Genomic DNA, 21,164 nt, shown 5'->3' with positions numbered 1-21,164 from the left:
CATCTCTCGTGGATGTTAAGAACCTGAATGAGAGTTGGGAAATACCTGGGTCATTTTAAAAAATGAAATGCACTTATCTGAGCTAATTTGTACATAACACTTCACAAATGGTTCTTATTAGTAGGCTCCATATCTTGAAAATGTTCTTTAGGTATTCTTGTCTGCACGGCCATAAAGTATCTATTCACTTTGTGGAACAACAGTTGTTCAAGACCTTTGGTGTTCCACATAAATATACACCACCTATGTTATATGCACATAAGAGGTCCAAAAGTCACAAAAACCATATACACAATAGGCATCTGGCAGCATTTTCAGACAACTTTTAAAATTTATTCTGACATGCTAGAAAGGAATAAGTTACACTGTTAGACGAATCACCAGCAGTAAGGATATCTTTCAGCTGGATTAGGGTGAGAAGGATAGCCTAAGGCAGTAACCAATGTGAACACTGCACACCGAGAGGCTGCCTAAGAACAAGAGTAAATCTGGTCATATCCACTTCACAAGAACTTGAAAACTCCTCCTTTAAAAAGCCTCCATACACTTCCATTTAAATCTGCAAAGCTAGTTTTGCAAATTAGTCCTGCCAGTGCACGACAATGGCAAGGCTTGTGAGCTGCTGTGATGGGTCTGAAAAGATGCCTTTATTTTTATTCTCTTGTTACAGCGGGCTGGGTATCGATGCAACAGATTATAAAAATGCAAGAGTGCCCCTCCCAATCAAGAAAAAAAATACAAAATTTATTTAAAAACAAAAGTGAGGAAGAGTTACAACACTAGATCTAAAATGATTAAGAAATAGGACTTTTGCTTTAACAAATGGCCTTGTAGTTGCCTATTTTTAAAAAAGGGTGGTGTCTTAATTTAAATTTCAAATTTACCAAGGCAAATTAAAAATATCTCATTTCCTTACAGAAACAGTTGTTTTAATGAACTTGTAAACAAAGAAGCTCCTGTTTCAAAACAAAAACCCAGATCATATAGATGTTTACAGTGATTACATTTATCTAAACAACTTACATAGTTTCAGTTGTAAGATGTTAACTAAATTTGTGACAAATATGCTGTTTCTCCTTTTATACCAAGAACATTATAGAGTTAATGCAGAGTCCTAAAGATAATCTAGTAGTCGCTAAGTTTCTCTTTTAAGTCTTCACTTTAGATGCTGTTACTTCTAGCACAGGTAAGCAGGCAGAGTCTTTCATATGCTTAAAAACTGGAATCTTTGGTTACTACCATGTCAGCTGGCTTGTTATGTCATTCAGACACCAGCAATTTTAAGAATGTTTTAAGTGTATAACTTTCAAAACCAGGGAGGAATACCCAGAAAGAGTGCACAATTGTGAGCATTTACAATGATCACAACTGTTCCTGAAGACTTGTTCATGCCATTCTTCCAAAAAATGAGATCTCATAAGCAGTGTAGTTCAAAGTAAAAAGGTTACAAAAATTGGCATATGCACAATTCTCTCCACCACTTGTGTGTCAACCATTCAGTTAAACTTTTCCACTTGAAAAAATGCAATAGAAAACTGGACACCATGTTTCACTATCTCAGTAATATTCACAATTACAGCTGCTACAACTCAAAGGTGCAGCATCAATGGCGCTGCCCAGAGCCGGTTTATACTGAAATTAAGTTCTTTACATCAAGTAGATGGTTGCCCACAACCACTGGCAAGTGTGTTTATGAACTAAAATTCCTAGGATTTGGGGAGTGAGATATCCTGCTCCATTCTGCTCTGCTTCATCTGTTCTCTTCTTCATGCTCAAAAACCTGGAAAGCAAACAAAACACTTTGATATTTGGAAATAAAGAAACAGCCACTTGAGTGGGAGGCTTTAAACAAACATTATGGCTTTGGAAAGAAAATTGACTTGATTCAAAATTACAGACTTATTTCAAAGCTTGATGGTACTTGATTGAGTTTATCAATTGACAGCAGCCATACTCCATGTAAATAGTCCTGTTTGTACACTAAGAGTCAAGCATGTAATAATCCAGTTTTCCTTAAGGCTACATTTTTGGCTACCAGCCTTAATAAGAAATCACCAATAACAATCCGACAACCATTACTGAAGTTATGTATTGAGTTACCATTCATGCTAGGGCTGCCAGCCATTAAACTTTAGCTGATCAACCATTTGTCTTCTAGTCAAGTATATTTAAATAGAATTGCTTATTTAGGATACTGACATGTCAGGACTTAGAAAATACTAGAAGTGGCCTTCTCCCATATTCCCCGCTAACAAAAAGTAACCTTTTGAAATAACAAGCATATTCTTAACTCAAGTCCTACTGCTTAGTTGGTTCTCATCAAGTAAAGCAGGCAGCCCTAATTCATGAATGTGTAAGGTAATAGACAACAGAATTAAGAGTAACAGTTACATGGCTTATGGTGCAATCCTATACATGTCTACTCAGAAGCAAGCCCTACTGAGGTCAACAGGGCTTACTCCAAGGTACGTGGGTATACAGCATTGCAACCTTACCAATATATGCTATCTATGTAAGAAAAACATTGTAACTTGGGAGAATTATCATCTCTGGGCTTGAAACTTAAAGTATGATTTTGTGCATCACTACAAACAATCCAGAATGTGGATCTAAGAAAGGGACGCAAAGCAGAGCTGCCATCCCCACCCTCCCGCCACCAAGGATTGAGAGATTTGCTTAAGCAGCCAACATCTATAATAAAATATAACTGTTACAGATTGCTATGAAACGAAACCATAGTGTGCCTACCACAGAACAAAGGTGCAACAATGCTTTGCTTTTCACTCTACCATTCATACACACTTTTATCCAGCAATTTCCAGCAGCATGCATTCTGCCAGAAGAAATGTACAGTCTGGTCCTTGCCACTGAGCTATGCCAGTGAGGTGCTTTTTATGAATTAAAGGGAAGGTATGTTTCACCAAGGAACTTGACAAACCTTTCGTCTAAACAATTTTTAATCCCTTCATAAACAATCCATTTAGATATTTTATTTAATAGTGATCTCACATCCAATGTATGGCTTTGCTGTGTCTCAAGTCACCACACTATTGGGATACCAGCAGTGAAGGGAAGTTGCAGACTGCTGATGAATATCGAGCAGTATCACCATTGGTTTAACAGTCCTTGAAATAGTTGCAATATTGCTAAAAGACAACAAAATTTTGTTCAACTGCAGCTGTTCAATCTAAGATGTTATACAACTTAATTCTGAGTATAAATCCATTAAGATTTATTAAATCATATTTATTCCAAAACCAGATTACCTAAATCTATTTCAATGCTTTGTGGAGCTTCCATAAGCAATCTACCCAATCCAACTATATAGATGAAGTCATCAAGAGTACCAAAAACTAAGACTACAGATGGAATTTTCTGAAATCAGTGATGTTGAATTTATCCACAGATTTTTTTCTAATTCCTATCTCACTGCTTCTTGATGACAACAGTTTTTTAATCAGTTCCACTAAAATATATTATACGCATTATTATATGCATAAACGCTCCAGGTTTCCTAAAACAACCAACACATAAGCAGATACATACAAAAAAGCATACCGCCGTATAAAAATACTAGTGTTAACATCAAATTATGCTGCAGAAATGTAGTACCGCATGGGACTCAAATCTTAAGTGCATTATAAGTATGTATTTTTGTGTATAATTGTGCGTATAATAAGTCAGACTTTAAAAAAACTGTCAGCACACAAGTGGCTCAGACATAAGTAGGCATTTCATGCCTGAGGTGGTCCAATGCAGGCTAAGCTCTATCAGGTTGGAACCACCAAAGTGATTTCTCCTCCATCCCTATTTCAGCTATACTGACATCTACAAAACAATCATTTAATAAAAACAGGTAATATACACTGCCACCCTTCATTCACAAGCTCCCTCTATAGCCAGTTTGTACTACAGTGATGTCAGAAAATGTTCAAACATTTTAGCTGTTGAGGGGGCTCAAAAAACACACTAACAGTGCAGCTTCTGTGATGGAAATGAAAGACCAGATTGCGTGACAAAGCGTTGTTCACAACCTAAGAACAGGTGTGACTGTGGGTCATGAAGGCTGGGTATGGCACTCAGGAAAAAAGGACAGGGAGGCAAAAGGGCAGGGTGAATTATGAGTCCACTCAGCAGTAGGCTGGGTTTTAAAGGAACTATAAATTGCAGAAATGGATTCCTGAAGGAACTGTGAGAGGAAATGTGAGGGGTGGAAGAGTCTCATACTTTGTGCTACTAGAAAGAGGTTTGGGAGGAGGCCTTTATCTCATATTAATTTGAAACTACCAGATACATCCTTGGATACATGACCAACAAGACACAAATAGGCCTTGAAAGTTTCTTGATGGGCTTTTCCTAAACTCATCATATTTTGAGCTTCATATGTTTTGTAATACAGTGGGTTTTTGTTTTACTCAGAGGCAACTTCGTTAAACTTGTTTTCTCCCTGACTCAGGAGGAGGGGCCATCCCCATGCTGGCTGGCCTCCTTGGTGAGAGAATTCCTCCTTTTGAATGCACTGTGGCTAAAAAGTAAGCAGAACAACTGTATGCTTTGGTGACCCACCATTTGCACACAACAGCATCTTGTTTTATAGGCTGAGAAGCAGTTGTCAAAGAAACTTCCACCAGTCTGTAGAACCAGGCAAGGACATAATCTGAACAAGTACAGAAATGTAAAGGACCATCCAGAAATATACCACTAACTGGAAATTGCTGGTAAGGTTTGTTCTCTCAACTGGAAATTTGTTCTAACTTTCAACACAGATCTTGAGAAAAATATCTATGCAAACTTTGAACCATCCAGAAACCGATTTTATATGTATCACTACATATATGCATTCAGCTGGAATTGTCAAAGTTAAGGTACTGTGCCAACATCCACAAACCAGCAGCGAGTTGAATCTTCTATAATAGTGTCCTCAATGTAGTATGCAGCCTCAAAATTTAGTATAAGAGAAGAGCCTCAAAGAATTTTGAGCTCAATATTTCCTAGATATTCCAGGATTCAGCATGCTAATTGTAAAGTATGCAGCTATAACCTTCTATTTTATTCAGACAGCATTCTATCAACATTTATAAGCAGTCACATTTTACTAATAAATTCACAATAAAAACTTACTAAAATCAAATTTAAATTAGATGTCTTAATATAAAACATAGTTCACACACACACACACACCCCGCAACATCTTAAGCGTTGCTAGCTTTTCTATTCATTTTTTAAATTAGAAGTTCACATGAAAATCTTCTTTAATCGTAAGAATGTGTTGGGCTCCTCCTCACAGTTTCTGAGAAACTTTTCTATTTGGTAGAAAGCCACCTTATTGATTCTGCTGCTTACTCAGTAGATGATCTTCTACTATGCTCTTATATCTTTGAGAAGCTGCAATCTAGTAGAAAAATCAGTAACACCCATGCATGGATGCAAGTGCCTTCTGATCATGGAGATCTTTGAATTCAGCCTATTATACACATATGTTGTGTTTCCTTCAGCATTATTTATTCAATTTATATCCCATCCTTCCTCCCAAATGAGCCAGTAGCATTGGGATTATACAGCAAATATGTTGGAATGATGACAATAGAATTTCTTTCACCCCTGCAAATAGTAAAGTTCCTGTAATCTAGGTTAGAAAATTAGGGGCAACTGTTTTATGCATTTCATGTCTGCCACTAATAGCATTCTTAGCCTGTGAAAAGATGTGAAGTTTTCCAAGTATTCTATCACTTACCCTCTCCACTCCACTCCATATTTGTATCCTACCAATCTAAAATTACTACTAATCATAAAGTCTGCAGGAATCCACAAACCCACTGTTTGCAATCCTGAGTTACAGACACCTAATTCTGGCTCTTAATATTAAACTACTGAACTTCAAAGGACTGAAAAATACTTCCCTACTTTGCAGTAACAGTGTATAGTCATAGTAGGAACACTGGAAAGTTTACAGACTGAAAACTATGGGTGATATCCAATGTGTGAGCAATTTCCCCATCCTCTCCTCCCTGAAGTACCTCCCCACCACACACAAACAAATCTGTTCCAAAGCAGGTATTATGGGCATGCAGAGGGCTGCGAGGAGGAGGAGGAGAAGAGGAAGGGGAAATCCTGTTGCATGAACAGAAGTCCATTCCACTAGTGGATGGACACAATCTCCTATCAACTAATATCTGTACTAATAATCACTCGACTGGCAATGGAGTGTTTTATAAAAGCTGATCACTTTGTGATGCACAATACACCCTGTGCATTCTTTAAAATATGCAGCTGGTTCATAGGCTTCAGCATTACAGGCTAGGTATGATGCAAGGGAAATGGGGTGTCTAGGTATTCTTAGGAGCACTGGTAGAATTCATCCCTTAGAAATAAGTTGGACAGTTTTAATTTACACTTTTAATCTTCCAGATTTATCCCCGCTTCTCAGAATGAAGTCTGACAGAATCTGCTGGAGGAACCATCACTAATATATTTATACAGCTATTTTGTTTTAGATTTTATTAGTTTTTTAAATATGTGGTTTCTATTGTTCAGAAATTAGACAACTAGAATAACTCAAGACTTATAAAACCCTATGAAACAAAAGTCTACTTATGTGCACAAAAACATTTCAAAATTGTTTTATTAATGAAATTACCTTAAATGTGTTGATTATACGTAAGACAAAACTTGAACTCTGCGCTAATCTGAAACCAAAAATAATAATTAAGGCAAAAGCTATTCTGGACAAATGCAAGTCTATGTACTAACATTCGGAGAAAAGCGTTTACTTCACAGTAAAAGCTTTGAAATAATAATTCTATGCTTCTTGAAATCACTTAGCAGAACTTCAGTGAATATTAGAGGTGCAGGATAAGAGCGAATGTCACTTGTATGATATAGTTCTTTAATAACCCATTCTGACTTGCAATTATGCAGAGGCTACAGAATACTAGCTCCAGGCACACTGGCATTTAATATATACACTGCAGTATGTCACCTTCACTCAGTGTGGAGAAACTGCAAATGCACAAGCCAAGTGGAATTGAAGTAAAAGGAAAAAAGCTTTACTTGACTCAGGTGACAATCTTCTAGTTTTCAATTACAAGTTTACATTCACAGTACAATGCTGAGTTGAATGCTGACCAAAACTTATGAATTGGCCTACTGGGATTATATTTTGAAATTAAGCAGTCTGTACTGTAATTAAGTTTACTGCAAGTAAAAACAAGAAAAACACAGATATGTAAATATACTGAAGCAGCCAGTGACCTAATTTTATCATTATCACTCACTGGGTATGCCCTTGAATACTATGGAACTAGCCGTATATGTAGTGTTAGATACACAAACTGCAGACAATGACATTTAATAAATTAAATATGGCAGAAAACACCACTGTCTTCATGATAGGCCTCTTAAGCATCAGGCAGAATTTGTTAACGTTTTAGTTCACAGATGCCTTCATTTTCAAAAAAAAATTCTTTTCCAGAATGGTATTGTTGTTTGACTTTCAATATGCCATTCTATGTACAAATGATCTACCTGCTGCTCCGCCAAGCACATTGCCACTGCCTTTCCCATTACTGTCAATATGGAAAACAAAGGGAAGCAAAGTAGCAAGCAACACCACATTTATGCCCAGGTTACAGCTGACTCTCAGTGGAATTTTCATCACCGGCTCACTGCTCAATGTGTGAACACCTCAACTGAAGAGAATGGGCTGGGATTAAATGAGAAAACATGACAGCTCTATGACAAAGGTGGCTAACCTGTGGCCCTCCAGATGCTGTAGGACTCCAGTCCCCATCATTCCTGAGCACTGGACAGATTGGCTGGGGCTGATGGGAGTCCAACAGCATCTGGAGGGCATCATGCCACCAACCCCTGTTCTACGATAACTACACATATGCAAGACATACTGCTGCTAAAGCAATCTTATCCTTCAGTTCCCCAATATTTTTCATACTTAGAACCTCTTTTCTCACCCACAAAAAGAAAACTGTCTGAAGAGGTAATTTGTTATTGCTTTGTTAAGACACTGCAGTTCTAATAGCTTTCTTACTTTGATAGCTTGTAACACATTACTTTATCACAGTCTTTACTTTGCTCCTGTTGCACTTTGATTTTCCTCATGGAGTAGGGCAGATCCCAGTTTCCCCTTTCAACTGAGCAGTACTTTCAAGCAAGTATCCTGAATTCTACCTAGAGAAAGTTTCCCTGCATTTCAAAACTGACCACCTCAATTTGCCACGAGCAAGCTAAAGCTTTGTAAACATTGTGTTGTAAGCTAAGCCATAAGGGCTGCTTCAATATTTTGAGCTGTGCACATTAACATACTCTATACTGCCTCACTTTCTAATCTAGACTGAACCTGCAAGACATATTCCAGGTATAGGGTATAACAGCCTTCTTTAGAAAGTTAAGCAGCATTATAGGGAGGTGAACCAGCTACTTTCAAATCACAGAGGACCTGAAAAGGGTTAAACACAAACACGGTATCTAAGATCCTGTATCTAGGATACTGATGTCCCTGTAGACAAAAAGGTCTTTTGTTTGGAAAACCAGGCTTGCTAGGTTTCTATGACCATCTTTGTCTGGCTATAGTCATGTAACAATACTGAGCCAAACTAATTACTAGCAAAATCAGAAGTGAAAGTAAAAACTCCTTGAAAGGTACACACATTTTGTTATATTAATGTGGACTCCAGTCTGCAACAATATTTTAGAGATGAGTTTTCCTGTTGGAACAATTACTATTCACTAGTTTTAAAAAAAACCAAGGTAAAAAAGTGCTGCTAAGAACAACTCTTCATAGCCATTGAAGGGCCCAGGTGTTTAGGAGTTTGGTTGGATGCAAATTTTACACTTGAATATACAATGTACAAAGTTGCAAGTAAGCATAAAATTACTTCTGGCACTGACTTGCTATGCACCTGAATCAAGGTAACCTCATATTTGTGACAATTCCACTATCGGAATATATTCATTGAATCCTTTTATGCTTAAATCATAATTAGTCCAAACAACAAACCTGACTGCTGTGGCTGTGATAAATTCAGTAACATTCAACAGAACCTTAAAACCTGTAGGTGGTCATGACACTTTCCATATTTTATTTTAAAAGTAGCCTATGGTACATTGCTCATTTAATAGACTGATTCTTTGCTCACAACTGTGTACTGATGCAGTTATATACATAAGAAAAAACCAAGACTGTTTTTATTAAATATGAACTCAAACGATATAATGAAGAATTCCAAATGAGGCCAACAATAATCTCTCTATCTGCTAACAAAGTTTACTGTAAGGTGATTTAGCACATAGAGGAAAATATTGTAGATCCAGATGCTTTACAAAGGCTTTCACTAGGTAAGTGGAACAGCCTTCTTTAGAAAGTTAAGCAGCAGAATGTATACCTTAATAGCCAACCTCTAGCCCTGAGGTTACAGATGGGTTTACTGATGAAAGCTCATGTCACAATAACTTATTTATCAGTTAGGCATCTAGCCTGTATTCTGGGTTAAAAATATGGGTAAAATGGAAATGTACTGCCTTCAAGTCGATTCTGACTTATGGTGACCCTATGAATAGGGTTTTCATGGTAAGTGGTATTCAGAGGTGGTTTTACCATTGCCTTCCTCTGAGGCTGAGAGGCAGTGACTGGCCCAAGGTCACCCAATGAGCTTCATGGCTATGTGGGGATTCAAACCCTGGTCTCCCAAGTCATAGTTCAAGACCTTAACCACTACACCACAATGGCTCTAGATTAAATGAAATTAGTATGTGATTTATAGATTGCAACTGAATTTTGTTGACACATTTTTCTTCAATATATCTTGGTGTTCTTTCCAAATTTTGACAGCAACAGCAATCTTTCTGTAACATGTGAAACCTCTTAATTCGGCATATGGTCTATGGTTTTCTTCAGGAAATGATGAAAAATTGCTAGTTCCATCTGTGTGGTCATGTTTTTCTTCAGGTTAAACAAGTAGAATAGGCCAGTTCATACACAAATTGTGCAACAGGTCAAAACAGCTAACTGAACTCAGTCACATCCTGGGAGAGAATTACTTTGGGTCCCCCTGCTCTCTTCAATGAAGTCAATGCAAGATAGTTGTAGAAATATTTTGCAATTTCAGTGTTTTCTTCATCCTCAGAGGCATACTTGCTCTTTTATTAACAGTTTGATCCTATGCATGTTTACTCAGAATTCCCACTGTATTTAATGGGGCATTCCCAGGAGGCTAAAAGATGCATTAAATGAGACCTATAACTTCTCCCGTTTCCTCCACCATGCAAATATGTTCGGTACATTTGCAGACTTGCTTATGACAATGCTATACATCATATAGCTTTTATTCCTATCTCTGCCATGTTAGGAGTTCCTGTCATCAGATATTCTGAAAAACAAATCCATCTTCTGCTTTCAGCTAAAGGGCATTTTGCTGAATCACTCTGAATATTTTTCCACCCAGTAAGACAAACTATCAAGTTTCCCACCATGCTTGATACTACTCTCATTCTCATACCACTGTATTCAGCAACTTTTCAGCATTTTGCCTGACAAAATAAAGCTTGGTCATAACGGCTGACCTCTGTCAATAAATATTTTATTCTGATCACCTCAAAAGGGTCAGTTGCACTAACAAACTGAGTATTTTTTCATCAACCATTATGATCATCCATGGTTTCAATTGGATTAAGATGCCTTGTTTGAAGCATGCAGTTTACTGTCCAGCATTGCTGGCTTTGGTGGTACCAGCAGATGCCTGTGAAGCTGTAGATGTTGCAAATGGATAGTTATAATCCCTTATATGGACCCTGAAACACAAACAACGAAAAGTCAATTTCTGTTACTGAGTACACTTGCTTAGATTTTAAATTTTGGCAGATCCAGTCTTTAAAAACATTGAAACTATTCTACAGAGCTGGGATATGCTTCAAGTAAGTAGGAACTGGGTTTATGGGACAGCTATTACATTCTATGGAGCTGTTGGGCTCCAAAAGAAGGGATGCTTGCAACGAATAAGGGATGTGATTAGGCAAGAATTCTTGTACTCCTAAATTCTTATTCAATGGTTTAGTCAGTGTAAATGGCACTTCAAAATATTTTATGAGGAAAAGAAAAAGGCCACTTACAAGCTTCTATTTAACAATGTATCAGGCAAAAAATAAATCCAAAATTTTAAGTTAAATACAGTGAATTTTTCAAGATGGCTTAACAGATGTTGAACAATCTTTACCTAGAAGACTTGTACTGAACAATTAAAAATGTCAGAAGTCCTACAGCAGCAATAAGAATGTAATTAACATATTTCCATAAATTCAGTAATGAATCGTATTTTGTAACTCAGATGTAATCAACCCCAACGTTATGCTTATATTAGCACAGTAAGACATGGGAGCAATGAATAAGAATAGTGCAAAATGTTTACTAACCAGTTGATCCAGATTGTTCAGATATGTCCACAAAATTTGAAGTCATTTCCTTTTGAGGTGCATTTCACATAAAATTTCATTCTGACAACCAAGGCTTGCATCTTCGTTGCACTGTTTCCATTTAATACATTTCTTTTTTTCCACATATTTTGTTTAACACTCGTTGAATAACTTTTTGAAAGATCTTCTATTTGCCAAGAGCCATGAAACATGCAATCATGACCAACCCTAAATGCTAGGGACAGTGAACAAAGCTGTCCTCTCCCTACCTGCCCCAAGTTTCTTCTGTGTTGCATTCACTCCTCTGCCTCACCTCAGAACAGCAATGTAGGCAGCAATCTAAAGTTTGTACAATCCACATTCCTCTGGCACTACAGAATTCTGTGTGTGTTGGTGGAGAACTGTAAAATCTGTGATTTCTGCTGTTTGTCTTCCTTTACTCATGCAATGACACTGACCCAAGATGATCTACTTAAAGATTTAAGCTGTCAGAATTTTTCAGAAGCATTGGCTTATACTGGACAGACTACTTTTCCATTTATTGAAAAAAAGTAATTCGTGTTCAGCAGATAAGAGTTATATATATTTATCATTTGGAAATTGAGCAAGTTGCAGTGTTCAAGCAGTTGAGACCATAAAATAGGAGCACAAGGTAAATCAAGTGAACTCAGTAGATGAATATGGTACAACAGGGTGTTGTCCACTGAAGCCACCAAGTGGATGCCAAATTTACGATGAGTTGTCAGCCCTTTGGGCCCAGATGTGCTTGTTCCACTCTGTTCTCTTCTGATCATCTCTAGGCACCAGGATGCAAGACAACTTCAGCAGGTAAGTTCATTTTTATTCCACACTGGGTATAGGTAGGTACAATCATAGGAGCTTTGTCACAAATTACTTCATTGAAGGCTTCTCTTCATACACACCAGTTTTTGGCATTTTAGGAGGCTCTATTTGTATCCTTGCTCTGCTTGTCAAAAATGATGTCTCAACTAACTTTAGACCCTCATTGTCCCATTCCCCCCTAAAGGCACTCACAAAAGGAACAAGGAACTCCTTATTCAGGAGATAAGTAGTGACTGCTGCCTTTGACAAAGAATTGTTATGCTTGAAATGTGTTAGGCACAGAAGAAAACTGGAGAGAGATTTTCTACTATTTCCTTCAGCAGACTGCAAAGCTCACCTCATTTTTTCTGGTCTGGAATAGTGTATCCTACTCCCACTGCCCCCCCCCCCCGGATTCTTTTACAGATTCATCATTCCAGCACTACTATGCTGGTTCTCTATGACAGGTGCAATACAATCTACTCCCACTACAGGCTAGCAACCTCTTCACGTGAGCTCTTGGCTGCTACTTTGCTGCCCATCCCCCATTGCAAAATGCCTTCCATTTGAACCTGAGTTACTGCAGATGTGGCATTCACCATCCATACTTCTTTAGATGCCACCCCATGAAGCTGTCTCAATTCTTCCCCAGACTGTGCATCACCCTGAGTACCCCTAACATTGGGACCGCCATTCTGGGAAGGAGTAGAGCAAGCTCCTCTGTGGAGAACTAGCCAAGCAGGTACAGGGGAGAGTCCTGTGGTAACCACAAAGCCCTTAATACACAATACTGGGTTAAATTTGTACAGCTTAACTTAAGACAGGATTTGGTCTTCATGGAAAACCAGTTTAAGAGGTGTCAGTGTTAAGTTGTATTAAATTCCAACATTATTTAAAACAGTATTTCTAAAAAAGCAAAAGCTTAATGTAACTGAAAATTAAAAACTCAAATTTAAATTTAAAATTCCCATTATTAGTACACCCAACAGGAGAATCCAGCCCTGGATTTGTAACTGAAGATGGAAAAGTAACACTTTCTATGCCAAGGATCCATCATGCAAGTGCTTTAAGGCAGAACTCCAAACAAGATCATGCCTAGTTTTCCATCTTCATTTGGATATAAGAATAAAGTTACCCATACCAAAGCCTATAAATGCTGACCCAATACAAAAAGAAAATAGAAAGACTTTTCTCTTTAAAAGTGTTAGGTCTAGGATTTTGGATCAAACTATCTGTCATGTTCCCAACACCAAGCCAGTTTATTTTGAAGAGGGGTTAATGCGGGAGCAGAAGATGCAGTGGTTAAAACGACCCAACATCCCCAAAGAAATGATATGAAATACAAGGACACTTGGTTTAAAGTTAGTAGTCAAATTTTCCAAGGACGTCCGTTTTCTTTAATACTAAATAGCCAAATATATATTTTTAATGACCTCCTCGATCTAACACTTAACTTCACCGACATTATCCAAATTAGTGTTTATTATTTTTGGACTGTAACGTCACTTGGTTCTTGGCTACTAACCTTTCATGTTACTCTTGGATTTGTCAGTTTGCTTGCCTGTGGGGGTTTGGGCTTGCTGCCCCTGCCCACTGGAAGAGGCTGCCTGCTGTGCTGCTTTCTGCTTTAACATTGTCCAGTCAAATGTGTAGTCATATTGGTGATTCAGGGTTCTGGGGAGCGGAAAAAGAAAAAGTAAGCAGAATAAGCACAATACTTGCCTTGCTGTTACATACCATGTGAATTTTACTGAAGCTTAAAATTAACGATGTCTTGTAAAACTCTTTAAAAGCGGAGAAGTACAATGGATTAAGAATTAAAAATCTGTTTGCAGCAAGCTTGAAAGTCACTTAGCAGACATTTACATAGTTGCAAAAGTACTGGCCAGGACCCAAAGAGCCTCCTTGGTGGGGAACGGATGCTGCACCGTTCCCTTCCTCCAGCTAGCTGCATCTCCATGGACTGAGGCAACTGTCAGCAGCTTTTTTTTGTTTTAATTGTTATTAACTTTTTATAAACAGTAAAATATACATCAATCGCAGTCTCCACATATGAGTACTGCATAACAAAGAAAAATATATAACCAACGAAGACCTAACTCTCTCCCCCCACCCTTTGCAGCAGATTATAGAATACATTGGGTCCACAGTAGGCATCAAGTCAGCAGCTTTTTGTGGTGCTAGAAAAGCTTGAATGAGCATGCAGGCCATCACATGTGGCACTTGAGATCATGGTCATTTCCTAATACCTTGATCTGCACTGAAGCTGTGAAGAGTTTTGAGCATCTATAAATAGTAATGCTGACAAACAACTTAACTATAGTTAATGTACAACTTACCAATACAAGCTAGGCTGAACATTATATAACAAGTAACTTCAGGTACAAAACCATTTTCGTATACTACCAGGACCACCACCCCTTCCTCAATAAGTCCATACTTCTTTCTACAACCATGCCCTTCCCTCATCCAACCAGCTCACAAATCTCGGGAAAATTTATACCGCCTCAGAGTGCGGCATCATGAACTGCTTTATTGCAGCCATCTATTTTTAAAAGTTTAGCTTTCCCCTCTTGGAAATCAAGTTAACTGAAGTGGTCCCTGAGATCAAGGTGGGTTAATGTTTGGAAATAATAAATTTTATATTTGCTTCAATTTTATGTTGTTGGTGGCAGGCTAAACCTCAGCCAGATAAAGAGATTATGCTGGTGAATATTACTGGAATTCACAAAAACAATTCGTATGATACACAGTTCTCTTCTTAAGTTGCTAAAAACGCATTACCACAATTTTTTTCTAGTTCTAAACACTTACTGATTTACTACTGTTACGTTCAAGAGTTTTGTGATTCTTCTCACCCCTGCCACCCCCCACCCCCCGGCAAACTGACCTGAAAAGAATACGGAATAACTGCCTCAGATACATGTAGTCAGGTGCCTCTTCAAAGCGCAGTCCACGACAGTAGTTCAAATACATTGCAAATTCTGCAGGAAAACCCTGTAAACAGAATTAGACAAGCCATGACCTACAAGAAAAGATTCCTTGTAATTCTTAAATTCAGGACATCAATTCTAGAGTATTGTGAGTTGTTTTTTAAGGGAGAATACAAAGAAATGCATTTACATAATGCCTAAGGTTCTGGCTGCTTTAATCAAGGAGAGAATCTCCTTAACAGTTTACATTCCTTCAAAATAGCTTTTATCATCTTACCTTACACAAAACTTCAACAGGAGTAGACATCTTCTTTTCACTAATCTTTTCATACTTCTGCTTCTTTGTTGCAGCCTGTGGAACATGTATATCAAGGTAAGTAACACAAGGATAGTTGCCAATATCAGATGGACAAAACCTTAAAGACTTAGTCTGCAATCTAATATATGTCTACTCAGAAGTAAGCTCCACTGGGTTCAATGGTACTCACTCCCACGTAAGTGTGTACTGGATTGCAGCCAAAGTCTTTATATGAAATGTCCAAGTGCCACAATCCATTGCAAAGGGAATGAAGGTCAATCTGGTATTAAATTTTGAATACAGCTGACTTCCATTTATTGTAATCACATGGTTATTGTGGTGTCTCTATTTGGTACTTTTGCCCATTAAACCAGGGAACTAATATGACAGTCCTGCAATATGCCCACTTGAAAGATTATTATATAAGATTATATCTGATACCTTAATATTTCCCAGCACAACCTGCAATTGCATAGCATCAATAAGTGTAGCTACATAATCTGAATTCTGCAATTCCATGTAAAAACATTAAAAAGAGTAAGGTATGCTCTTATGATGTATGTATTCATGTATGTTCTGTATACATCAAATAATGTGCTCCTTTAGAAGAGGACTTTAATGCCTCCAATAAAAATGCAATCTCTATTCTTTCTTTATAAGCCAAGGCTTTCTATTTCTATAATATTGTAATATTCTGATATTGTACCATTAATTTCCTCAAGCCATTAAAGGCCTCAATGTTCTATGAATCATTTGGGAATGAAGAACAGAACACTGCTATTAGGAAAAAGAGCAACTGGCAATGTTAACTTCATCACAAAGCTTGGTGCTTCAACACTGCAAAACAAAACTGAGATGCCCAATCTCGTCAGAACTACAAGGAACAGTGACCAGCCAGGGCCCTATAAGTGTAACCTCAGTTTAGAAGAACACCCCAAGATCACCACACATCCAATTACTGGTGTTACAGGACTACCATCTCTCTGACCATGTGCTGACATGGTCAAGATAACAGAGGGTGAAAGGAGTCTTAAGCAGCTGAGATCCTGATAGTTGAGGAAAGGAATATAAAAGCCTGGACAAAAGACAGCTCTTTTGGGCAACATAGAGGGCCAGAACTATGCATCCATCTGGAGTAACATGACACGTCCAATGCATCAGCCCTCCTCCATCCTCATTACTGTGAAATCTTAGACTGGCCATCTGGCAGTCAGAAGACCTATTCCTGGTAACTATATCAGGCAGAGAAAACGTTTCACGTGAATGCACGCACACACACTATGAATCTTGCGAGGTTTGGGGTTTTTTGGTATGCCCAATGGGTGATGCCCAATGTTACACAAGTAGACTACTTCTTCCTGCAGCCCACTGTGCTCTTCCAACTCTCTGGAGCAAATTCTGCAGATGCGTGGTGGTGGTGGTGGGACAAGGAGAGGAAGGGGAAGTTACACTGTGTGAGCAGAAATCCATTCCACTGATAGGCTGATACTGTAGGGTGTCAGCCAATATCACCAGTTACATTTTTATACAGTTACAATACTTCAGTCAGAGTGCAAACTGATACTTTTATTAAGTCCCAGAGTTGGTTTGAATTGACAGATTTAGCTATATTCCATATGTCAGCCTTTAAACAATAGAGTTTTAGCAATGGAGTAACCATAGTACTTATATGCAAATATAGAAAGCATCCTGGCATTTTGCTTGCCCTCCTAAACTTAGCTCTGAATGCAATTTTGTGCACCAAAACCACAAATTATATACCATATAGGTTTTCTCCAAGAAACATGGAGAAAACATTTCACACCATGGAGCTATCAGGGTCTTTAATAGGGTTCTCTACAATTCTGGTGAGAGTGGTGGGGAGAATTGGAACCTCAAGCATAATTTCATGACATACCTTTAATCCTTGCCATGGCAGACTGGTTCTGTTAAAGTACATCAATACATATCCTAGTGACTCCATATCATCACGACGACTGTGGATGAAGAAGCCGTTTTTAAGTTTATGCTTAAAACGTACACCAGCACTTGCCATCCAAAGTCTTAGCATGATTTGAAGGCAAACTGTCGGTCAGTAAAACTGCCAACATACCAATACACAGCAGGAGTGGAAAATGAGGGTGAACAAACTTCTTTGCTGAAGAAATATGAGCTTATGCAGCCATTACAACTTCTAAATTTACCTTTTTGGAATAGATTTACCTATACATCTGAAATTTTAGTGCCCAAGGTTTACAACCATGTACATTGCTCAGCACAACATAAAGTAACAGCATAACTGATTCTGATTCACACCAACTACAATGTTAAAACTAAAGGGTCTGTGACATGTTTGGTTTCTGAGACTCTACTTTTGATTTGAGGAACTAGGACCTTCTCTCTACTCTAGAAGCAGAATTGCAGCGTATGATAGATTTGTGCTATAAGCAGAATTCAACATTTTGATGATTCACAGAGATCTGCTTAGATGACATTATCCAACCATCTTTCTAGAAGACACTGCAACCAACCATAGAATTTAAAGAACCAAAGTAGTTTAAAACAAAGTAAGAGCAAGCTCATCCAATGGAACTGACAAAGGCTTAGCAAGAGAAGCCATACATATAAGCCCCCAAATAGCAGCAGCATAATACTACACCTAAACCACCGAATAGAATCTGGGTTTTTAGAATATTACAGTGTGTCCCCAAAATGACAGTAAATGCATTATTTTATTTACAAAAACTGTGGTGAAATCATTTTCACAAGGAGGTTACTAAACTGCTGGAAACGTTTAATCCACTTCCATTTCTTAGCTGCAGAAATGTGTATTCAGTCAGGTGGTATCCATTAGAGGAAGATGCCAAATATTTACTAACAGCTTTCTAGATATTGCTTGGACACTTACCTCTGTTCAATGCCAAGATGTGCATTGATGCTGGCGTATCTGGCTGTACCAGTGAGATTTTTGTCTTCTCTATATGGTATGTGTTGCCTTGTTCTGTTGTCCCGGTACTTTTTGGCCAACCCAAAGTCAATAAGGAATAACTTTAAAACAAAATAAAATAGATTAAAGTTTCCAGGCAGCGTTTGGAAACTACAGCCTTATTTTTGAAGTACATTTATTAGAATTTTTAGAGTTAAGAAAATAAAGTTTAACTATAATTAAAGCTGAGCAATGTTAACAAGTGTCATAATTAATCCAAACAGAAAGCACTCAAATACTCCTAAATCTTTCCTATTTGATTAAAAAATTACTATTTGAAGTGAGACTTAAGCTGCAAATTCTATACATATTTACCTAGAAGTAATTCCCCACTGAACTTACTTCATTATTCAGAAGTGCTTACTTCTGAGTAGAGATCATATGATTGCACTGTTAGTCTCAAACCTAGGTATTATGCCAAGGTAAAAAAAATAACACTGATATTATACTAACTAGGAAGAAAGAGGCATTACTTTTTTCCATAATACTCTGGCTTTAGTTTTTCAAATAAATTTTGCTTGTGTGCCATTAACCATCTTTTCTGTATTTCCAACTACTACAGCAAAATGCAATTCCTAAATTGTTTGATTTAACTGATCAGTCACAGACACGTAATATATAAAAAAAGGCCTTCATCAGCTCTGGTACCAGGGAGAACAAGTTAGAATAGACCTACACAGTTATTTCAGTATATAAGTTTAACCATGCTTAACTTTTAAAGCATGCCAAGTATCCTAACTATACTTGTACATGCTTTTTACAGATTTTTATACTAAATAGCAACAAGCAGTTCAAAGAACACCGGAAAAATAGCTCTCCTAAAAAAAACCCAGAAGAGAACACTTGACAGGAAACTAACTTCTAATATGCACTTTTTAAAAAGAACTTCAAATTACTGTAGTTGCCATTTTCAGGTTGCCAATGCCTTTAAGGACACACTTAAACATGCTGGGTTTCTATAGTTACCACAGCGAAGCAGAGGAATACAGAATCAAGAATAAATGAGGGTAGCATTTAAACAGAATTAAGAAGTGTTTTAATTTATAGGTGGATGCAGAGAAAAATTATCTGATCATCCATTACAAATGAATAACTGAAATCAGCTGCATACAGAATGAACGTCTGACCCAAATGAGGAAAGTCATAACCTGCAATCTCCATAGATATCAAATAATGATTTGAATGTGTTCCTCTTTACTAGTATAAAGGTAACTATAGTAGGGCCCCACTCATACAGTGGGTTACGTTCCGGACCCCCGCTGTAAAGCAAAACCCATTGAATAGAATGGCACACGATGCCTAAAAACTGCCGTAAACGCGGAACAAGCGCCGTATGAGTGGGGCTTTAGTCTAATTGAGACCGCTGTATTAGCAAATCACTGTAAAGCGAAGCGCTGTAAAGCGGGGCCCTTCTGTATATGTCATGGCTTAGACTGCCTCATTAAAACTTGTTCAAGTGTTGTGAAATACAGGTAGCAAGATAAGAGTCTCCAGAGATCCATCTATAAATTAAGCAATCAACATTCTATTACTAATAATTTCTATCGGACTACTGAGTTAATGTTATATGCAATGGGAAGGAAGTTCATTTGATCTGAATGAAGATGCTGTTTATGACTAACAGTTCTGGGCTTTTCCAAAATGTTTCTTTGCATACTCACACAAACTATGAGTATTAAGCAGACAACTCACTTAAGATTCCTCTCACATAAACCCCATTCCTCAGTGAGGATAGTGCAGTAGTACAGAATATTTGACACTGCATATTTGTTGTGTAATACAGATGCTTTCACTTCTGATGATTTTCATTAAAATGATTATTTTAAAGCAGCATGCAATAGCAATTTGACAGCTGTGTTGCCTAAGTTCTGGAGATGAAAATATACACCTCCAACCATTTGAGAAAGAGTGTGACCCAGTGACAAAAGGTAAGTGACTGAAAGAAGAGTGATTTGTTTTACTACATACTCTCTTCCATGGTAATAAATCACCCCAATCCCAGGTTTGCAAAGTGTGCTTCTCTGCCCAGGAGGGTGCTGAGAAAGGAAGTTACCAGGCAAACGAGTAAGGCTCTTGAGGACAACTGCAAGGCAAGTGGTGTAACTATGGGCCAAACTAGAGATGACATCATTCATACAATTAGTAACTGCATCAATGGTGTGGGTTTTTGCTTTATGGAGTAATTAGCAGGCCAGAGGCTCCTAATTAGAACTGTGACCCTGGAAGAAGGGTTCCTGCTGCGAGGAAGGGCGAGATATAAATCAGATAAATAAATAAATAAAATAAGAAGGGTGTAAAGGACTTTTAATTTTGCCCACCTCTGTGGTCCCAATCCAGTTCAGGGCCCTATATCTGTTACCTGGACTAGGTGAAAAGCTCTAATCATGGCTAAACGTTCCTCTCGAGCACTACAATTCTGGCACAAATGGCATACCACTAGTCATGAGTAGTAATGTTATATAAGCAGCAATATACGTGAGGTACATCTCCCCCTTTCCTTTTCAATTAAACTAATTTAGAGTAAGGTGAGACATTATGACTCTTTTAAATGGCACAACACCCAGGCTTTACAATATAGCTTCACAAACTGGATAGATAGCATCATCTGAACTAGATGCTAATGCTACACCAAGAAGAGGCTTTATATAATGAAACACTATCCATTTCACTTACTACATTTTCAAAGCTGAGGGTCTCTAAAGAAGCAGATTAAGATTCAGCCTTA

The 21,164-nt window shown here is 37.8% G+C and overlaps 1 protein-coding gene across 8 annotated transcripts in view; it reads right to left on the bottom strand.

Annotated features, from left to right (window-relative positions):
• Window positions 1-311: 311 nt before the first annotated feature.
• CSNK1A1 (casein kinase 1 alpha 1) overlaps window positions 312-21,164 on the bottom strand; it is a 45,752-nt gene continuing 24,899 nt past the window's right edge. For 2 of the 8 annotated variants that reach the window (XM_061616847.1, XM_061616854.1), the window contains 6 exons: window positions 18,362-18,501; window positions 17,372-17,450; window positions 15,454-15,528; window positions 15,134-15,240; window positions 13,769-13,917; window positions 10,576-10,803 (listed from right to left, as the gene is read on the bottom strand). In XM_061616847.1, the coding sequence (XP_061472831.1) occupies window positions 10,793-10,803; window positions 13,769-13,917; window positions 15,134-15,240; window positions 15,454-15,528; window positions 17,372-17,450; window positions 18,362-18,501 (561 nt within the window). In that variant the 3' untranslated portion in view covers window positions 10,576-10,792. Of the gene's footprint in view, window positions 1,781-6,637; window positions 6,687-10,575; window positions 10,804-13,763; window positions 13,918-15,133; window positions 15,241-15,453; window positions 15,529-17,371; window positions 17,451-18,361; window positions 18,502-21,164 lie in introns of those variants that run through there. The other 6 variants (XM_061616849.1, XM_061616853.1, XM_061616848.1 and 3 more) reach the window with 6 other exon arrangements.

This window comes from Rhineura floridana, chromosome 3 (genome assembly GCF_030035675.1).
Source record: "Rhineura floridana isolate rRhiFlo1 chromosome 3, rRhiFlo1.hap2, whole genome shotgun sequence".
NCBI lineage: Eukaryota > Metazoa > Chordata > Lepidosauria > Squamata > Rhineuridae > Rhineura > Rhineura floridana.
The sequence above is the reverse complement of the archived record's forward strand: the minus strand, read 5'-3'. Positions and strand labels throughout refer to the sequence as shown.